The 17965-nt window shown below is 48.0% G+C and overlaps 1 protein-coding gene across 2 annotated transcripts in view; it reads left to right on the forward strand.

Moving 5' to 3' along the window:
* Positions 1-17965, forward strand: part of SRPK2 (SRSF protein kinase 2) — a 727507-nt gene that overhangs the window by 516776 nt on the left and 192766 nt on the right. For both annotated transcript variants that reach the window (XM_085654150.1, XM_085654149.1), the window contains one exon: positions 17644-17731. In XM_085654150.1, coding sequence (XP_085510276.1) covers positions 17644-17731 — 88 coding nt within the window. The remainder of the gene's footprint in view (positions 1-17643; positions 17732-17965) is intronic.

Consider the following 17965-nt stretch of genomic DNA (forward strand, 5'->3'; position numbering starts at 1 on the left):
CCGGAGGAGTGGCAAGTCCCCCATTCCTCGGCTCCTCCTACCTTCCAGGTCTGGCCCCTGCCCGTTCCGCTTGGCTTGGGGGATGGCCGCCTTAGTCTGCAGCCGTCGCCTGTGGAGGACAGAATATGACAAAAATGACATAATACTTTAGACGAAGTGCAACATAAGGTATAAGAATTTACATCTGGCTGGCAGTGAGCAACATATCGTTTTCAACATGACCATCACTCAAAACAGTATTTGGTCATTCAGATTGACTTAGAACATGTCACGGGAGGTCTTGCGTCTTATCTTTCCAGTGTCCCCTCTTCTGGCCTAGAGTCTTCTATACCACTTTCCATTTCTAGCCCGTAGTATCTCATCCAGGGACCCAAGATCTTTGTGAAGTTCCTTGGGCACACTCTTTAAAAAAACATTTTTTTTATACATTTATTTATTAACATTTTCTTTAATACATTACAAAGACATTGATTAATAGCAGCACACAGTGGCACCTTCAGCGAGACATTGGCATCATACAAGAACAATAGTGGCGGGTGATCTAGTAACTGTTCTAGAATCGTATGCATTTGTTGGGAACATCTTTCAGCTGCATAACCCACAAGTCCATCGCTAGAGATCACTGTGAGTCAGAGAGCAACAACCCATAATGTGTCAACCATGGCTTCCGTATTTTCCAGAACTTTTTTGGGCAGCCTCGTGCTTTATAGGTCGTCTTTTCCCCCAGCATATACATATCCATACTTTTTTCCCACTCCATCAGTGACTGGATCACCACAGCCCCCCATGCCTTTGCAAAGTCACGTTTTGCAACCACCAATCCCAACTGAAGTAAGGTTAACTTTGGTTTGGGGAGATCAATGTCAGTGGATATCCCCAGCAATACGAAATGCGGACTGAGTGGTATCATCTCTCCTAGGACCGTACCCAACCTTCCTAGCATGTTGGCCCAATACTGTTGAATCCTTGGGCAGTCCCACACCATGTGAAAAAATTTACCCCGCAACACTCCACATCTCAAACAATCTGGTGTTTCCGCCCTCCCTATACGATGTAGTTGCGCCCTATCATAATATGCTCTGTGCAGGTATTTAAATTGTATCAGTCGGAGCCTGGACTTAATAGCCACCTCACGTGGGTGCATCATTGCCATTTCCCAATCTAAGTCGTCCATCTCACCTAACTCTACTTCCCATTTCGCCCACAACTTCTGTAGAGTGTCCGGCTTGTTGTTAATTATCGTCCTATCGGTCCATGAAACCGCTTTCTCACAATTAGTAGTCGCCCCTCCAGTGGCGCATATTCTGGAATGTCATTAGTGTCTAGGTGTTGTGCTCGCCAGGCATGGGTCAGCTGCAAGTATTTGTAGTGTTGAGTCTTGCTCATGTCATATTCCGCCTGTAGGTGTGAGAATGTGACCAGTTCTTTACGGTGTATGATATCTTTGAGTTGTGAAATGCCCAGTAGGTCCCATTGTTGGAAGCCTCAAGAGTTTTGTAATTTCCCGAAGCCGGGTGCGACCCAAAGAGGGGTTTCTCTAGTGATCCAGCCATCCCACTTCATTTGTTGTTCTGCCTGCTTCCAGGTTGTTATAACAATCCGTGACGCAGTCAGGAGTCGAGCTGCCCTCTTCCCTCCATATAAATAATGTGTGTATGGGCGCTTGGCAAACTGTGTGCGTTCAAGTACATATGTGGGATGAGCTCTCTGCATGCTGCCACTGTTCACAACGACTAGGTGGGCTGCCCAGTAATACGCCCGAAGGTCAGGCAGCGAGATACCGCCGCTGTATTGGTTACGTTGCAGTGTCGCCAATGCTATCCTAGGCGGCTTCCCCTGCCAGATAAATCTGCGCAACTGATCATCAATTTTATTGAACGCTTCAACTGGTATGAACTGGTAGGTATTCTGCAATATGTAAAGAAATTTGGGGAGCACTATCCTTTTCTACAGTGCTGCCCTGCCCAACAACGTTAGCGGCAGAGACCCCCACCTTTCGATGTCCGCTCGAAACTCCCTGAGCACCCTATAGAGATTGCGTTCCAATGCCCTTGCTGCATTGGTGGTAACATAAATCCCTAAATACTTGAAACCCTCCTGGGCCAACTGAAGGCGACTGTGGCCAAGAGCCTGGTCTTTACTCTTACCCACTGGATATATGTACGATTTCTCCCAATTAATTTTGTACCCGGCATGAAAGCCATAAGTCTCACAGCTATCCATAATTGAGGGGAGCGTCCTCTCTGGGTTTGTAACGTACATCAGGATGTCATCCGCATATAAGGATATGCGTTCATCTGTCTCTGCATATCCTCTGCCTCTGCTCCTAAATCCCGTGATGTCCGGGTGCAGTCGGATCACACAGGCGAGTGGCTCCAACACCATGGCGAAGAGCAGGGGTAACAAGGGGCAACCCTGTCGGGTTTCTCTACCTATTTGGAATTCCCGTGACATAGCTCCATTGACTCTAACCCTGGCCACTGGTCTCTCATAAAGCACAGCTATCCAGCGTCTAAATATCGGACCAATTCCAAATTCCTCCAATACAGACATGAGGAAAGGCCAGTGGACCGTATCGAATGCCTTTTCAGCATCGAGAGAGAGGACCCGGTGTGGATCCTGTCTACCATCAACCTCTTCTAACCAATTGTGCAATATCCTCAAATTAAGCCATGTCGATCGTTTGAGCATAAAGCCGGATTGGTCCAAGTGAATGAGACTGGTAATGACTACGGCTAGCCTGTTTTTCTAAAATTCTAGCCAATATCTTTGTCTCCATATTAATGAGAGAGATTGGGCGATATGAACTACACTCTTGCGGTGACCTGTCCTTTTTGGAGATTGCTACAATTGTGGCCGTCCGCAAGTCTCTGGGGAGGCTGCCCGCCTCATGCGCCTCCGGGTATAGTCGGAGAAGATGCGGGCCAAAAAGTGCTGCATGTTGCTTAAAGAACTCTGGAGGTAGCCCGTTAGGCCCTGGCGCCTTTCCTGCTTTCATTTGGTCAATCGCTGACGCGAGTTCTTCTGCTGTGGTTTTGTCATCCAACATCTTGGACTCAGCGTCTACTAATTTGAGGAGTTGTATATCACGAAGATATGTTTGTATATGGGAAATTTCGGCCAGGTGACGCCGCGTGTAAAAGGCCTCATAATAGTCTGCAAAGGCATTAGCTATTACGGTAGGGGTCGTGTGAGTCCGACCATCCTCCGTTTGTATCTGTTCAACCCACCTATTGTCGAGCTCTTTCTTACTAAGCCATGCAAGTATCCTACCCGTCTTGTCACCGACATCGTATATGCGCCGGTACATGGCTTGTATCGCATTCTGTGCATCGTGTTTGGCCAATGAAAAGTATTCCTGTCTGAGGAGTTGTAGACTGCGTAGCATTGAGTGGTCACTACCCGCGCTTGCTGTGACTCGAGCTGCAGCAACTGGGATTCCAGCCCCGTGATTTCCTCATGTTCTTTTCGTTTCTTTTCGTTCCTCTATAATATTTTGTGCCCTGTCTCTTAGCACCAGTTTGTAAGCCTCCCACAGGGTGATGGCCGAATCCACTGACCCCAGATTTTCTTTAAAATACAACTCCGTATCCACCCTAAGCTCCTTGGCGACCTGAGGGTTTTTAAGTTCCCACGGGCTCAGTTTCCACTCTCCCTTCTGTCGGTGTGTACGGGCGCCCACTGTGAGCCACAATGCTGAGCGATCTGAGAGGCCCCTTGCCAGGTACTCTACTTTGTGAACCTCCCCAAGTTCCCCCACCGGAGCAAATATGTAATCAATCCGTGAAAAGGCCTTGTGTGCCCCTGAGTAAAATGAGTAGGCTCTAGATTGAGGATGTTGTCGACGCCATATATCCACAAACGCTAGGGTATCTGTAAACCATTTAAGCGGTGTCTCCCTAGGGTTCCCAGTTGGGACAGTCGTGCGGTCGGTCATGGGGTCCATAACATCATTAAAATCGCCCCCTATAATGTGCGTGTCTTACCCAGCTTCAAAGAGAATTGCTATGAGTTTGTCCATCGTTTGCTTTTGGAGCTTAGGTGGTGCATATACGCTGATAAAAGTGATGTGCCTCCTATTCCATACCCCTTTAATCGCCACATACGTGCTATTGGGATCTGCCCAGGTGCGTTCTACTCTGAAGGGTGGGGTTTTCCTGAGAAGTAATGCCACTCCCCTCGCCCACACTTTGCAGGCACTCCCGTCACCCCTTAACTGGTCAACAGGACAACACTGGTGCAGGTAGACCACCCGAGGTCTGTAGCCCCCCCTCCCCTACCCACTCAACTATTGAACTCTAAGGGACAATTCAATGTGTGCCTCCCTCTACCCAAAAAGTGTCCAGAGTCCTCCAAACCTCGGGAAGCCCACATCGTCCCTCAGAGGGCGGCTAGCCCCAGTTCATCCTTTCTCTTCATCTCCGCTATGCAACTTCTGGACTTGAGGGTTATTGCATGGAGTGTCCGAGCCTGACACCTCCATGTGTTGGATCTGTTCCAGAAGGGGGCGCAACGCCGTCTTCGACAGCGGATCTGCAGGCTTCTGCTTGTTCAGAGTTCTCGTCTCCACTTGACCTCTACGAGGTTTTTGACATATATTCGAGGGCAGTATCATCATCCGTATCTGTGTTAACATTTCTCTGGCCCCTGGGTCGTAGGGATCTCCCCGGGGTAGTCATACCCTGAGTCTGGCGCCTGGGCTGTCATCTCCATCGCCTTTCCTTTCTTGGTCCCCAGTCCAGGCCCCGTTGTTTGTCGGCCATTGAAAGAGCCGCCGGCGGGGTTGCCCGCCTCAACTGAGGTCTTTCCTCAATCCATGACCATGCCTGCTCTGGTGTCTGGAAAAAATGAGTCTTGTCTTGAAAAATAACCTTTAGTTTAGCTGGAAACAGGAGCATATATTGGATTCGAAGAGCTCGGAGTTTCACCTTCATTGGGTCAAAGGTGCGGCGTTGTTTTTGCACGTCTCTGGAGTAGTCAGGGAAGACCATCACCTTCGTATTCTCATATTTGACCTCGCCCCTCTTCCGGAACTCTTGAAGTATTAAATCTCGGTCCTGATAGTTCAAGAATCTAGCTTGGCCGGGGTGGGGCTCCTGGTTGCGGTCGGACTCCAGGCATTCTGTGTGCCCGTTCTATGACGAAGCATGATGAGAATTGTGCCTCCAGGAAAGAGTTTGTGATGAAAGTGAGGAGGAACCGGGCCGGATCCGAGCGTTCTGCGTTCTCTGGAAGGCCTACGAATCGCAGGTTGATCCTACGGGCCCTGTTTTCTGCGCCGTCAACCCGCCAGGCCACTTCCTTCACAGTCTCTAATAAACCAGCCACTTCTGTGGTTTTGGTCCGTGAATGATCCTCCAGGTCTGAGACTCGTTGTTCAACCTCCGTCACTCTTTCCACGACCTTCCTCAGATCTTGACGCAGAAAAGAGACCTCTGTCCGCACTTCAGCAATCTTGGTTTCCATGCTTTCTCGTGTAGCCTGGATCGCTTGTAGTATTACATCTGTGTCAGGGCGGGGAGTGGAACTTCCCTCTGCTCCTGTTGGGGCAGATAGAATTGTCGTGAAGCGGTCCAGCCTCCCCTGTTTCGTCGTTTTTGGTTCTTTGTTTCTGGCCATGGTGGCGACCCTGTAGTCCGGCTGCTGCCTTTACTTTTCCCTCAGATACGTTGTTTATCAGGTATTAGTGGGCCAGGGAGGGACCCCACTATATAGCACCAATCCACACCAGCCGTGTCAATTTCCTGCGATTTCCATCGCAGAAGCACCCAGAATGTCCTTTGCGTGGAACCCTTTGTTTCTTCTACCTGTCCGACAAGGGAATGAGCAATCTGCCGTTGCGTGTGGCGTATCAAGCCTCCCGTACCTGTCACCGCCACCTACAGGCCACCTATGTCCTGGCCAAGAGCGTGGGTCCACCCAGGAGCCAGGGATTACCCCCGGGCCACAACTCAAAGCCAGGGGAGTGCGAATGGGTCACCCCACCGGCAACCGCGTCTTCACCACCACCTGTCTCCCAAAGCTTGGGGTACTAATGCCTCTTCAAGCTGTATAGGCCCTCCTTAGTGGCACACCTCCCAGCACAGTCTGTCCATAGGATGCAATTTTGTAGACGTCTCTCACCTCCCGATCTGCGGGCCCAGCTCTCCTCGGATGGCGCGGTGGGGATGGCAGCAGTCTCAGCACGCCTGTGAATCACAGCAGTCAGGAATAACATCCGCACCCCCCCCTACCCGCATACCAAGACAATGGTGCATACACTCCGCAGGGTTCACAGTCAAGGGGGGGGGGGGGCAGGGCCACAGGCACTGCGCTTCTCGGGCTCACCTTCCAGGCCTTAGACTGTTCGCATGCGCTGCACCACCGTGGGCACTACTCAATTCGCAGACCTCGTAGCTAGCACCAGTATGTGGCGGGCGGGTCTCCTACCAAGTGAAATTCACCTCCTCCACGTGGGTAGAATAGCATGCCTTGCTGGCTGGTGAAACAGTATGGCCTCAAGGGGGTAAGCTCCCTCACCTCCAGGCTCTGTTATGGGGCCTCCCCACGCCCCAAACAATGCTGGGCCTGTCCTCAAAGAGCTCTGCCACGGAGCGCTAGTGACACCATTCGTGGTCCCCCATGTCTGGTAGGGATGTGTCCCTTGTGGCGCCTCTGAAACACGGCCGGGTCCCTGTAACCGCGGGCGGGGTCGTCGCAGCCGCTTTGCAGATCCCAGCCGGTGCGTCACATGTCAAGCGGCCCCTCCTCACCAGCAATCCCTCAGAGAGCACCTGCAATATTATGCGCCCCTCCGCCGGTGTCTCTCGTCTGTCACGGGTCCAGCTGCCGCCACCGCTGGCAGATCGCCGCTCCCAGTTCGTGTTGGACTGCCGCTCCCTGTGCCCTTCAAGGCACCGCCATGCGCAACGCCGGTGATGGTTTCCGGAATGAAAAAGCCGGCCGCGGTGCCCCGCTCCTTGCCACTGCCCGCAGATCGCAGGTTACTTCTCCAGGGCAACGGCCCGGCACCCTGCGACGCGACCCGCAGCCTCAACTAGATCGCCGCCATCTAGGGTAAGACCGCGCATCTCCCATTTCACCGAGAGAAGCCTCCTTTCCGTCATATGAGGTGTCTGAAGGTACTCCCCTCCGTGGCCTCGCCGCTTCAGCTCGCCCTCCGATTTGATTCTCATCGAGGGAACGGAGATGAGGAGCAGGATATTAGCAGGATTACAGTTGTGGCCAGCGGAGCTCGCAGAAGATGCGGCTACCCGGGCCATGCTGTTGGCCACTCCCCTCCCCTTGGGCACACTCTTGACTGGTATATCACCTTTTCTGCCCCTATGTACAGATCCGTGCCTTTCCTCCATTCTTCCTTTGTGGGGAGGTTTGAGGCCCCCCTATATTTGGCGATATCTCTCTTGGCTGCTATAAGCCCTAAGTTGCACAGTAAGAGTTAGTAGCAGGGGAGATCCACTTCTGTGGGGAATGGGATGCCTAGCAGAACGTAGTTTGGAAATACTGGTAGTTGTGTTTCCACTACCCTGCCCATCTCCTCTATTATTTGGTTCCAGTATAAATTTATACGGTGGCATTCCCATAGTGTGTGGCTATAGGTCCCATTCTCTGTCTTGCAACGGATAAATTCCGGTGACTCGGCCCTCCCTATTTTGTGTAAATGCACCCTATCAAAATAGGCGCTATTTAGTATCTTAAATTGCATTAACCGTAGCCTTAGATTTTTGGCTACCTCCCCGGGTGCATCAGTGGCGTTTCCCAATCTACATTCTCCATCTCGACTGTGGTTGCTTCCCACTGTGCTCTAGGAGGTTTCTGGTTATCTGGCATGTTGTTGATGAGGATTTTGTATATCCATGAGATGGATTTCTCTGATATTTCTCCCTGCAGTAGTCTGCCCTCTATGGTGCAAATTCTGAAATGCTGATATATCTAGCTTCTCTGCCATGCAGGTGTGTTGTAATTGTAAATATTTGTATCTTTGGGTTTCGTTCAGCTGAAGTTCACGTTGTAGTGAGCTAAATGAGCTCTGGGAGCCTTTCTCTAATATGCGCCCGAGTCTGAAGATCCCTATTGTGTCCCAGGGTCTGAAACCCTCCAGTTTGGCTAATTTGGGAGGAGTATCCCTTCCCACAATGGTGTCTCTCTTGCATGTTTCCTGTCCCATTTAATTTTGTGCTCCTCCACCTTCAATGCTTCTATTGTCATTTGGGTAGCTGGGAGTAATTGTCGTGTTCCTCCTCCCCCATATATATAGTGGAGGTGCGTGCGGGATTGGAATTGAAGCCTCTCTAGGGCGTATGCTGGATGGTCACCTGGCAAGTGTCCCCATTTGTTTATAGCCCACAAATGATCAGCTTGGTAAAAGGACCATGTCCGAGAGGGCTATCCCTCCATTGTATTGGCTGCGTTGCAGAGTCTGAAGGGCCACCCTCGGGCGTCCCCCCATCCCACAGGAGTGTGGGGGTCTCATGATCTATTGTCTTGAAAAACATCTCCTGGAATTTTATGGTATGTGTTTTGAAGGATATAGAGCAGCTTGGGGAGGGTGATCATTTTGTACATTGCTACTCTACCCAGTAATGTCAAAGGAAGCTTTCTCCATCTCTCCACATCTTCGTGGAATTCCCTCAGTATCTTTTTGACATTGTGATTAATGCTTGTTGCGAAGTTGGTGGTTATTTAGAGGCCAAGGTATCGAAACCCCTCTTTCTCAATCCATAGTTGTCTCGGGAGCCTCAGTGTGGTTAGCCCCCCTACTGTATATAAACTGGATTTGTCCCAATTTATCCGATACCCCACCTGATGCCCATATTTGTCGAAATGCTGTAATAGAATGGATAGTGTCTTGTCTGGGTTGGTGACATATAGGAGTATATCGTCTGCATACAATCAAATCTCCTCATCTCTGAGCATCCCCTGTTCATCTCTAAAGCCTCTTATGCCTGGGTGGTTTTGGATCAGGCATGCCAGTGGCTATACGATCAGAGCGAATAACAGAGGGGAGAGCGGGCATCCCTGCCTGGTGCCCCGGCTTATTGGGAAGTCTGATGACATTGCTCCATTTATCTGCGCCCGTGCTCTCGGGTTAGTATATAGTAAGTCTATCCAGGCCAGAAATACCGGGCCAAATCTTAATTTCAATACACCAGGACACAGCGTTGAATGCCTTCTCTGCATCCAATGATATCATTGTGTGGGTCTGTTCTGTTTCGTACTGTGTCCAACCAATTGGCAAGTCCTACGTAGGTTAAATCTCGTTGCCCTGACTGTTCGCCATGCATGAGGGTGGTGATAACTGGCAACAATCTTGTGGCTAAAATCGTGGCTAGTATTTTTGGTTTCAATATTTAGTAGTGAGATAGGTCGCTATGACCCGCAGTCTAGAACCGGTTTCCCCGGCTTGTGGATCACCACCACTGTGGTGTTGCGGAGATCTAGAGGCAGTTACCCTTCCGCTCTTGCGGCCAGGTACATTTTAAGGAGATGTCGACTCAACAGGCTGGCGTTTGCCTCAAAAAAATCTGCAGGCAGTCAGTTTGGACCCAGGGTCTTCCCTGATTTTTGTTTGGCTATAGCAATCATGACTTCGTCGAAAATGGTTAATTTGTCTTCGAAGGCTGCTCAGTCTTCTCCGCCTAGGGTGAGTTTTGTTAATGCGCTTAGATAGCTAGCAATTTCAGGGGTTTCTGCTAATGGTCTGGCTTTATAGAAGTCTGCATAGTAATGTGCGAAGGCATCTGCTATGTTCTGGGCTTCCATGTGTGTCACTCCCTCTTCCTGGATGACTATTACCCATCTGGAGTCTTTCTCTTTTCTGCCTAACCATGCTAGTAATCTCCCCGCTCTTTCTACGGTGTTATACGGGCAATTGTGCATCTTCGTCTAGTATTGATGCTTAACAACCCTTTCTTCATTACTCAAAATTCAACTCCCAGGTTTTGGTCCCCCACCCCACTCTCTCCCCTATCCCCAATGGTCAACATGACAACTTTGGCGTAGGTTAAGACTGAGAGGTCTATGCCACCCCTTACTAATTAACCCCTTGGGAATACCCCCTACCCCATTATATGAAAATGAGAGGGGTTTGTGCCCTGTCCTACGCACAACACCCGCTAGAGGTTGTGCGTGCAAGTGTATTGGGGCACTTAATGCCGGCTTACTGTCCTCTGGTCTCCGGTAAGCCCGGGTAGTTCAACCTTCCTCGCCTCCGTCCTGTATCTGCCGTGACTTGGTTTGTTGGTCAGCCTAAACGGGGTTCAGCTCTTCAATTTGTGTGATCTTTTCGGGAGTAATGGTTGGTCGCTGTCCTTATCTGTCATACAGTCTTGTTCTGATAGATCTGGGGTGGTATGCACGCTGGCCCTAAATTGTTCCTGTTTGTCCGGCTTTTTCTGCTGGTCTTCTTCTGATTCTGTGGAGAGAATTTCCTCTGTGGGACGTTTGCTTCATCTGAGGGGCGGCCCCATCCGTTCCTTGCTTATCCAGTTGAGTGTATGGCTTCTCGCATCTCTTCTTTGCATAGGTTCTGTCTCCTGTCTCAAAGCAGTATGAGTGTCCTCGAGAGTGATATTGGCATCTCAGGGGTGGGCACTCTTTGACCCAAGACCAGGCCTCTTCCGGTGTCTGGAAGAAGAGGGATATGACTGAGTTTCGCCAGGAGGAGCAGCATATACTGCGGTTGAAGCTGTCTTAATTTTGCTTTCACTGAGTCAAAAGTTCGTCTTTGTTTCTGGACTTCCCTTGAATAGTCTGAGAAGACCATAATTTGTGTGTTGTCATGCTGAACTTCTCCCGTTTTCTCATCCCCCTCAGTATCAAGTCTCGATCCTGAAAGTTCAGGAAGCGGGCTATTAAAGGTCTTGTTCGAGCTCCCATCGGTGATCTGGTGGTGGGCATTCTATGCACTCTTTCAATAATAAAGCATGACGAGCACTGTGTTGTTGGGAAGGAGTCCATAAGCCATTAAAAGAGAAAAGTGCCTGCATCTGTTCCCTCCACTCCCTCCGTAAATCCCACAAAGCGTCGGTTGTTATTACGTGCCCTATTTTCAGCATCGCCCACCTTCTAGGCAACTTCCTTCAGGAAGGTGGTGAGACCTTTGACCTCTTTACGGAGAGTGAGATATGTCCTCCACTTCCAATGTGTGATGATCTGCCTGTGTCACCCTTTTGGACACGTAGGTCTTGTCTCAGGAGGGGTACCTTAGAGTGCACCTCTGCCATCCTACCTTCCAGTGCTTCCCTGGAGGACTGTATTGCTTGCAAGAGCACCGTATTATCTGGCGGTGGCGGCATTTCTCCTTCAGCTCCTGCTCGGGGACCCATTACTTTTGTGTAACGGTCCAGTTTGCCTTGTCTTGATTGCTTTGGTTCTTTGTCTCTGACCATTGTGTGTCTTTGGTTCACCGTCTCTCCGGCTTAGTATAACGCACCTTGTTCTCCATTGCACTTTTGGGTTGTGACCTGTCAGTGTCTGTTCCGTTTTCCTTTTAATTGGGTGGTATTTTGTTCCTGGTCACTGGTGGGTCCACCCTCGTCACCATTGCCCGCTTCGCCAGGTTACTGTATGCCACCTTGGCCCAATGGCCCTCTCATGTATGCGGTCGGGCCCTTTCTTCGTTACGTTTTCTGGTTTGGCTTTGAGGAGCACCCTCACCTCTAGTCTCACTGTTGCTGAGTGGCGGGTTGGCCCACCCCCTATTCCTCCGCCTTGCTACTCCCCTCTTCCCTCAGTGATCCTAAGTGGCTCTTGGGGAATCCAGTTACTAACGCTTTCTCTTGTTGCCTTCACTACCACCAGTTTACTCTTTATCAGCAGTTTTCCTCCGGCCAGTCCTTAAAATTCAAGACACTGCTGGCTAGGGATATTTGCTGAGCTTCTCTCCGCTTTACCCCACCTCTGGAGCTTCAGGTCCGTATGTTTCTGCCTGCTGTTTTCTTCAGTTACATGCGGTCTGGTTGCATAGATCCAACCTTTACTCCATGCAGACGGATTACCTCTATTCTCCTATTGCCGACTCCGTGCGCCCTCTGGCAGCAACGGTACAGCTTCACCCTTCAGCAGCCGGCCCCACACTGGCGGTTGGGAGAGGCCGGGTCCACAGCAGAGCACTGGGTTTCTCCTCTCTGGCCTCAGTGGAGCCCGGCCCTTCCCAGATTGTTCAGATGAGCTGCGCTGCCACTCCAGCAGGGCACTATGAGATTCCTGGGGGCACGGTCATCTCTTTGGCACTGGCCCCGCCCGCGTCATTTCTTTAATGGCTTTGCTTGCACCTTTTCATCTAAATGTTTTGGCAGCAAGGCACGCTATAACTATATTGTGACCGCTCACTTTTATTCTTTCAACTTAATCCTTCTAATCAAATTATTTATGTATTTCTTACGAGCACGCTTCAGCTTTAGCGGATGCGCCCCTTCTGTTATTTTATTTTTTTCCGGCACCGGGGCAGCTTGCTCCTGATTGCCATTGCACTTTTGTTTTCTGTAGCCCAGCTGGCCAAACTTTATTTTTAGGTCTCGCCTGACCCAGCGCATGCGCTGGTCTGGCAAGACTTATTGAGAGGGCTCCAAAAAGTGCTACCAGGCCAGCCTAGAGCTACAGTGCATGTGCACAGGGGCGCATGCCGCACTTTACCGCGATTACTTTCACTTTAGCGGCCGCACTCCCTCTCTCCCCCCCCCCCCCCCCCCCCTGGTGCGCGCGCACCACAAGTTGTTTCTTGACAGTAGCGATCAGAAAGCCGCTCGTTTTGTTAAACTTTTGGTATAATCGCGGCACCCGCGCTTTACTTTTAAAAGTAAAGCGTGGGTTCCGCGATTATACCAAAAGTAAAGAAATAGAAAAAACATCTATTTCTTTACTTTTGGTATAATCGCTGAACCGCTCTCTACTTTTAATGTTAAAAGTAAAGCGCGGGTGCCGCGATTATTCCAAAAATAAAGAAATAGAAAGAAAAATCTTTACTTTTGTTAAACTCGTGGCACCTACGCTTTACTTTTAACATTAAAAGTAAAGCGTCGGTGCCGCGATGCTTGTTCACTTTGTCCATTCAACAGAACGAGGCCTCAAGGACAATTATGAGCAGTTTAACGAGAAAATGATCTTGCTAACCATTGCCATCAGATATAAAACATATTGTATTTGAGGTTTCTTATGATAAAATCACGCTGTTGTATGCGGTCGTATTTCTATATATAGCGCACGTTTGTCACTGCTATGACTTCATGGAGCTGTGCACTTTCTTGATGGTTCATTACAACTTGTCACTTGCTTTCAAGATTCAAATACTGCTACATAAACAAATAAGTTTACAATAACAGTTTCCTGCGTGAAGGTATACTGCATACAAAAAGAATGTGCTTGTCTCAATATTTACTTCACTCGGACATTTTATATAGCGCCACATGCCAATTTTTGGCAACTTCCTAGTGCGACGCAGCTGAGAGGAGGTCGCGCCATCTTCAGCCGATGACCCTTGTGCAGAATTGATATTTTTGTGTGCAGTTTACAAAAGCAAAAACTATACATTCCTGGTAACAGTGTGGTGAAGATTTTCCCTAAATGTAACTCTGTGGAGAAGAACATAAAGACGATTCTCGTTTTATTAAGGGCACACAACCAGTTACATAGAAAGACATGGCGAAAGCACTAAAGGCTCCAGCCAGCTGCCTGGCTCTGCCCCAGCTCGAGGTCCTCTAGGACGTTCAAGCACAAAACGAGCCAAGCTTGTATGTTGCTTCTGGCTGCTGCCCATGCTCTAACCTCCTGCGCTAAGAATTATAGACACATTTAGCCGTAGATGAAAAATAGGAGAGAGAAATAAATACCTACCCCTCTATTGACTGCATTCCACAATGTGAAGCAAGAGAACCTGGGATCAATCCCTGCTTTTCTGCTAGACCAAACTGTGTGACCCTCTGCAAATATGTTATACACTCTGCCTTTTTTCTTCATTGTTGCATATGAGAGCATCTTGAAATACGTGAGCTCAGGGTGTGTGCTACACAAAACATCTTGTGAATTTCAATTAATAGACTGTAATGTTGCTCCATGTATACAAAGACTCTAGGACACAAAGAGAATGCACATCACAACTGACTTGTACACAGATTCATTAATAGCACGGTGTACAGGGCAGGGCACGAAAGTGCGCAAGTTCATGTTTTAAAACCATCGCTTTTAATACATGCCTCTCAATACTGCTATATTAAGATGTAAAGCTTCTATACTGCAATTTGGAAGAGATTTTATCTGATTATCATATGATGTTTGATGCATGATTTACAAACCAAATGTTTCAGTGCTTGGCTCCTGCAAAAACTCAGAGCCAAGCCAGGCCCTTGGCTCGGCTCTCCCTTTTAATTTGTTGGCTCACCCCTCGTAGTTGTAAGTACCAGAAAAGGCTACAACCTTTCTATACGGTGGATCATGAAATTAATACGTGTAAGCCAAGGGTGTACAGCCTTGGTCCAGACCATGCGTTTAGGATATCCACATGAAATAGTATAATAGACACTGAAACAAATTCAGAATCTTCACACAGTCCATATAGTTAGCTTGACTATGTGGCCTGGACCTGGCCCTCATATACCAGACTTGGACCTCCCACAATGTGATCTTTGACTATACTGAGCAGATACTTGCAAAAATTTTAAAGTTTGAACCAGAAAAGGAATCTTGCAAGTACGTTTTGCTGTGCTGGGAAATTGTTTTAATTCCATTTACCTTTTATCTTCTTGTAGGGCTATATTTCTCATCACCCCTCCTCCCTATGTTATTGTCAATGCTTTGCTCAACTCTGTAGAGATTTTTTTCATTAATGAAAAACAGCTCTGTTGCATGGATCTTGAGAGTGGCGTGCAATGCTTTTTGTTGCTGTTGCTCCACCCGTCATTGTTCCAGTGGCTAATGCTGTCTCGTGAAGTCCCAAAAGCCTTGCTATCTTAGTGAGCACAGCATTTACCTCAGGGATGTCCCACCTAGGTCCAGGAGGACAGGATCCATGCCATATTCTGACTTTAACCAGAGGCTTTGTGAAGGATTTCTGTTTAGCTTAACTAGGTATTTTGAGTGGAGTTCCTAAAAATCTGTTGTGTCCTGGACCTACATTGGACTTCACTGTGTTACCTAATTTACTGAAGGATGTTTTATAAGAGCAGCGCACCTATCTGGTCATTACCCACCTGCCCCTTTGTCTGAATCAGTTCTGTCCCCCCACACATGAGCCACTCTTCTGCGATCCCCATCTACCCTCTTACCTATTCCTCTACTCCACTGTCTCCCACCTGCCCTTACATGCAATCAGGCATGCTACGCCCATAGGGCTCAAAGGGCTTTAGAATCCCCTTTACCCGTCGTGTGTCAGCCCGGGCTGAGACAGCTTCCCGGGCACACACACAGGCAGTTTTTGAGCTGCTGTGGGATGGCTGGTCTGGCGTTCATCTTATTGCAGCCGCACCCGAGTACTTCACAGGACTTTAAAAGACCATTTACTTGTTAACGAGGCTTTGTTGTTTTTCCACCCCTTCTTAGAGCCATTGCATCTCCACTCTTGACTATTGCTGAAAGAATTAGTCCCCCCCCCCCCACCGAAATTCTGCTCTAGTTGCGCCTCTGCATGCAATTCCACCTACCCTACTACCTATGCTGCTGCTCACCGTCTCCCACCTGCCCCCTCACCAAGACACTTCTCTGCATCACCTACCTATGCTTCTTCCCCACCACCTCCCATCTGCCCCTCACCTGACACACTTCTCTGCAATCCCCACCTGCCCTCCTACCTATGCGACTCCCCATCTCCAATCACCCCCTCAACTCAGACACCTCTCTGCAGTCCCATCTACCCTCCTACCTATGCCACTGCCCCTCTGTCTCCCACCTGCCCCCTCACCTGAGACACTTTTAGCATTACCTATCTATGCCACTGCCCCACCATCTCCCATCTGCCCCCTCATCTCCCATCTGCCCCCTCATCTGAGACACCAGAGTCACAGAAACTGCCTCTCTCAAGGAAAGGTGCAAAACACGACCTCTAAATCGCATAGCATTCCACACCTACGGAGGATTACTAATAAAAACAAGCATTTGCAATGCAATAGGTCTCGCATTTACGTGAGTTTAAGCTATTGGCATTGTAAACGACAATGACTTTTATTTATGTTTTAAAAACAAAAATAAAAGGCATTGTTATTTGCAATGTGAAGAGCTCCAACTCGTGTAAATGCGAGACCTATTGCATTGCAAATGCTTGTTTCAATTGTATACACTTTTCGTAAGCAGCACTGGCTGCACTGCTTACTAAAAAGTTACAATAGTGAACGAGCATTTGCAATGCCATAGGTCTTGCATTACTGAAAGTTTGAGAGATTGCTGTTGCAAATAATAATGAAACGCCAATAGCTCAAACTTTCAGCAATGCGAGACCTTTTGAATTGCAAATGCTTGTTATTTCTTCTTCCCCTGTCGTCTATCAGTGTTTCTTCTTCACCTCCCTCCCACCCTTATCAGTGTTTCTTCTTCGCCTCCCACCCCACCCTTGTCTGTGTTGCTTCCACAGTTCTGTCCGCATCATTTCTCTGTTTTCTAACTTTTAGCCATGCTGCACAGCAGCAGCGATGTTTTAAAACATGACTAAAAGATGTTGGCAAAGTCAGTAGCTCTCACAAATGTGAAACCTTTTGGCAAAGCCAGTGCTGGTTTCTTTTTCTTCCAGCACTCCATGAGAGTGGATGTGCTTCCTGACTCTTCTTCATGTGCTGCCTCCCTCCTAGATAACCCTGTGCTTTGTGCTTCTCCCCACGCCTCCCAGCTTGTCTGTAAAAGCACAGCGACAGGTATAGTTTTGCCAGTGTATGGCTAAACAGCAGACGTTAAGGGTTGTTTTTGTTTGATCTTCTGCACTACATATAATGCACAAATGCTCTCGTGTTTGAGGTAGAATGTGACCGAGGCAGAAGATGTGATTGAAAATGAGATGTCTCTTCTCTTGGAGGACTATAACTTTTCTTCCTTGGATTTTGCAGAGGACCTAATGTCTGGAATGTCCTTAAGTTATTTGTGCTGTAGAAGGTAAATTAGTCCTTGGAAAGAATATTCCATTAACGGTCTGACACTGTCATTTTATTTTTAAGTTCCGTTCAGAGTTTCCTGAGTGAAAAGTATTTGAAAAATAAAGTAGTCCATTTATAAAGTTTTAAATTATTGATTGCAGTGCATAGTTTTGAACTATCCTAATATGTCTTTCGTTTTTCTCCTGTTTAAATTTTTTTTTTTTCTTTTACTTTTTGGAGCAATGCTTTACAAACGAGCTTTGTCAAACGCTATAGCTTGACATTCACTCTATAAAGGTGCAACCTATTGGCTTTCCAATGCTTGTTGCTGGATGATGATCTTGTTTTAAACACATGAGCTGCCTTAGCATTTTAACTATATTACATAGGTAGTGGTGAAATCATGACACTGGGCCATGCCTTAAATACAATTCTGTTATCAAAGTCCAGTATGGGGGCTATGTGATGCAAATCACGTTCGAGAATCATTGATTTCTGAAATAGTTCTTATCCAGTCTTGTTGATGTGTATGAACCATCTTTTAATTGGACCAAATTCTCATGCAAACAATAATACCCTTTTTTTTGTTTAGGTGAGAGAAAGTGACCCGAGTGATCCAAACAAGGATATGGTTGTACAGTTAATAGATGATTTCAAAATTTCTGGTATGAACGGAATACGTATCCTTTTACAGTCAACTGAGACACAAATAAAGGTGGAAAGTCATCGTATTCAACTTTTCAGCACACATATTTAGGAAGATATTTATAATTCTAGGGATGGAAATGCTTGCATCTCTCGCAGTTAAGAAGTTGTATTTTGTGACTTTCTCTTTACATACATGACGGCTTCGGGCTCAATCAGTAGGAATCGGTTCTTTTTCGTTGCAAAATGTTCCAGATAAACATCGGCCA

Source organism: Triturus cristatus, chromosome 4_1, assembly GCF_964204655.1.
Source record: "Triturus cristatus chromosome 4_1, aTriCri1.1, whole genome shotgun sequence".
In the NCBI taxonomy this organism is placed as follows: domain Eukaryota; kingdom Metazoa; phylum Chordata; class Amphibia; order Caudata; family Salamandridae; genus Triturus; species Triturus cristatus.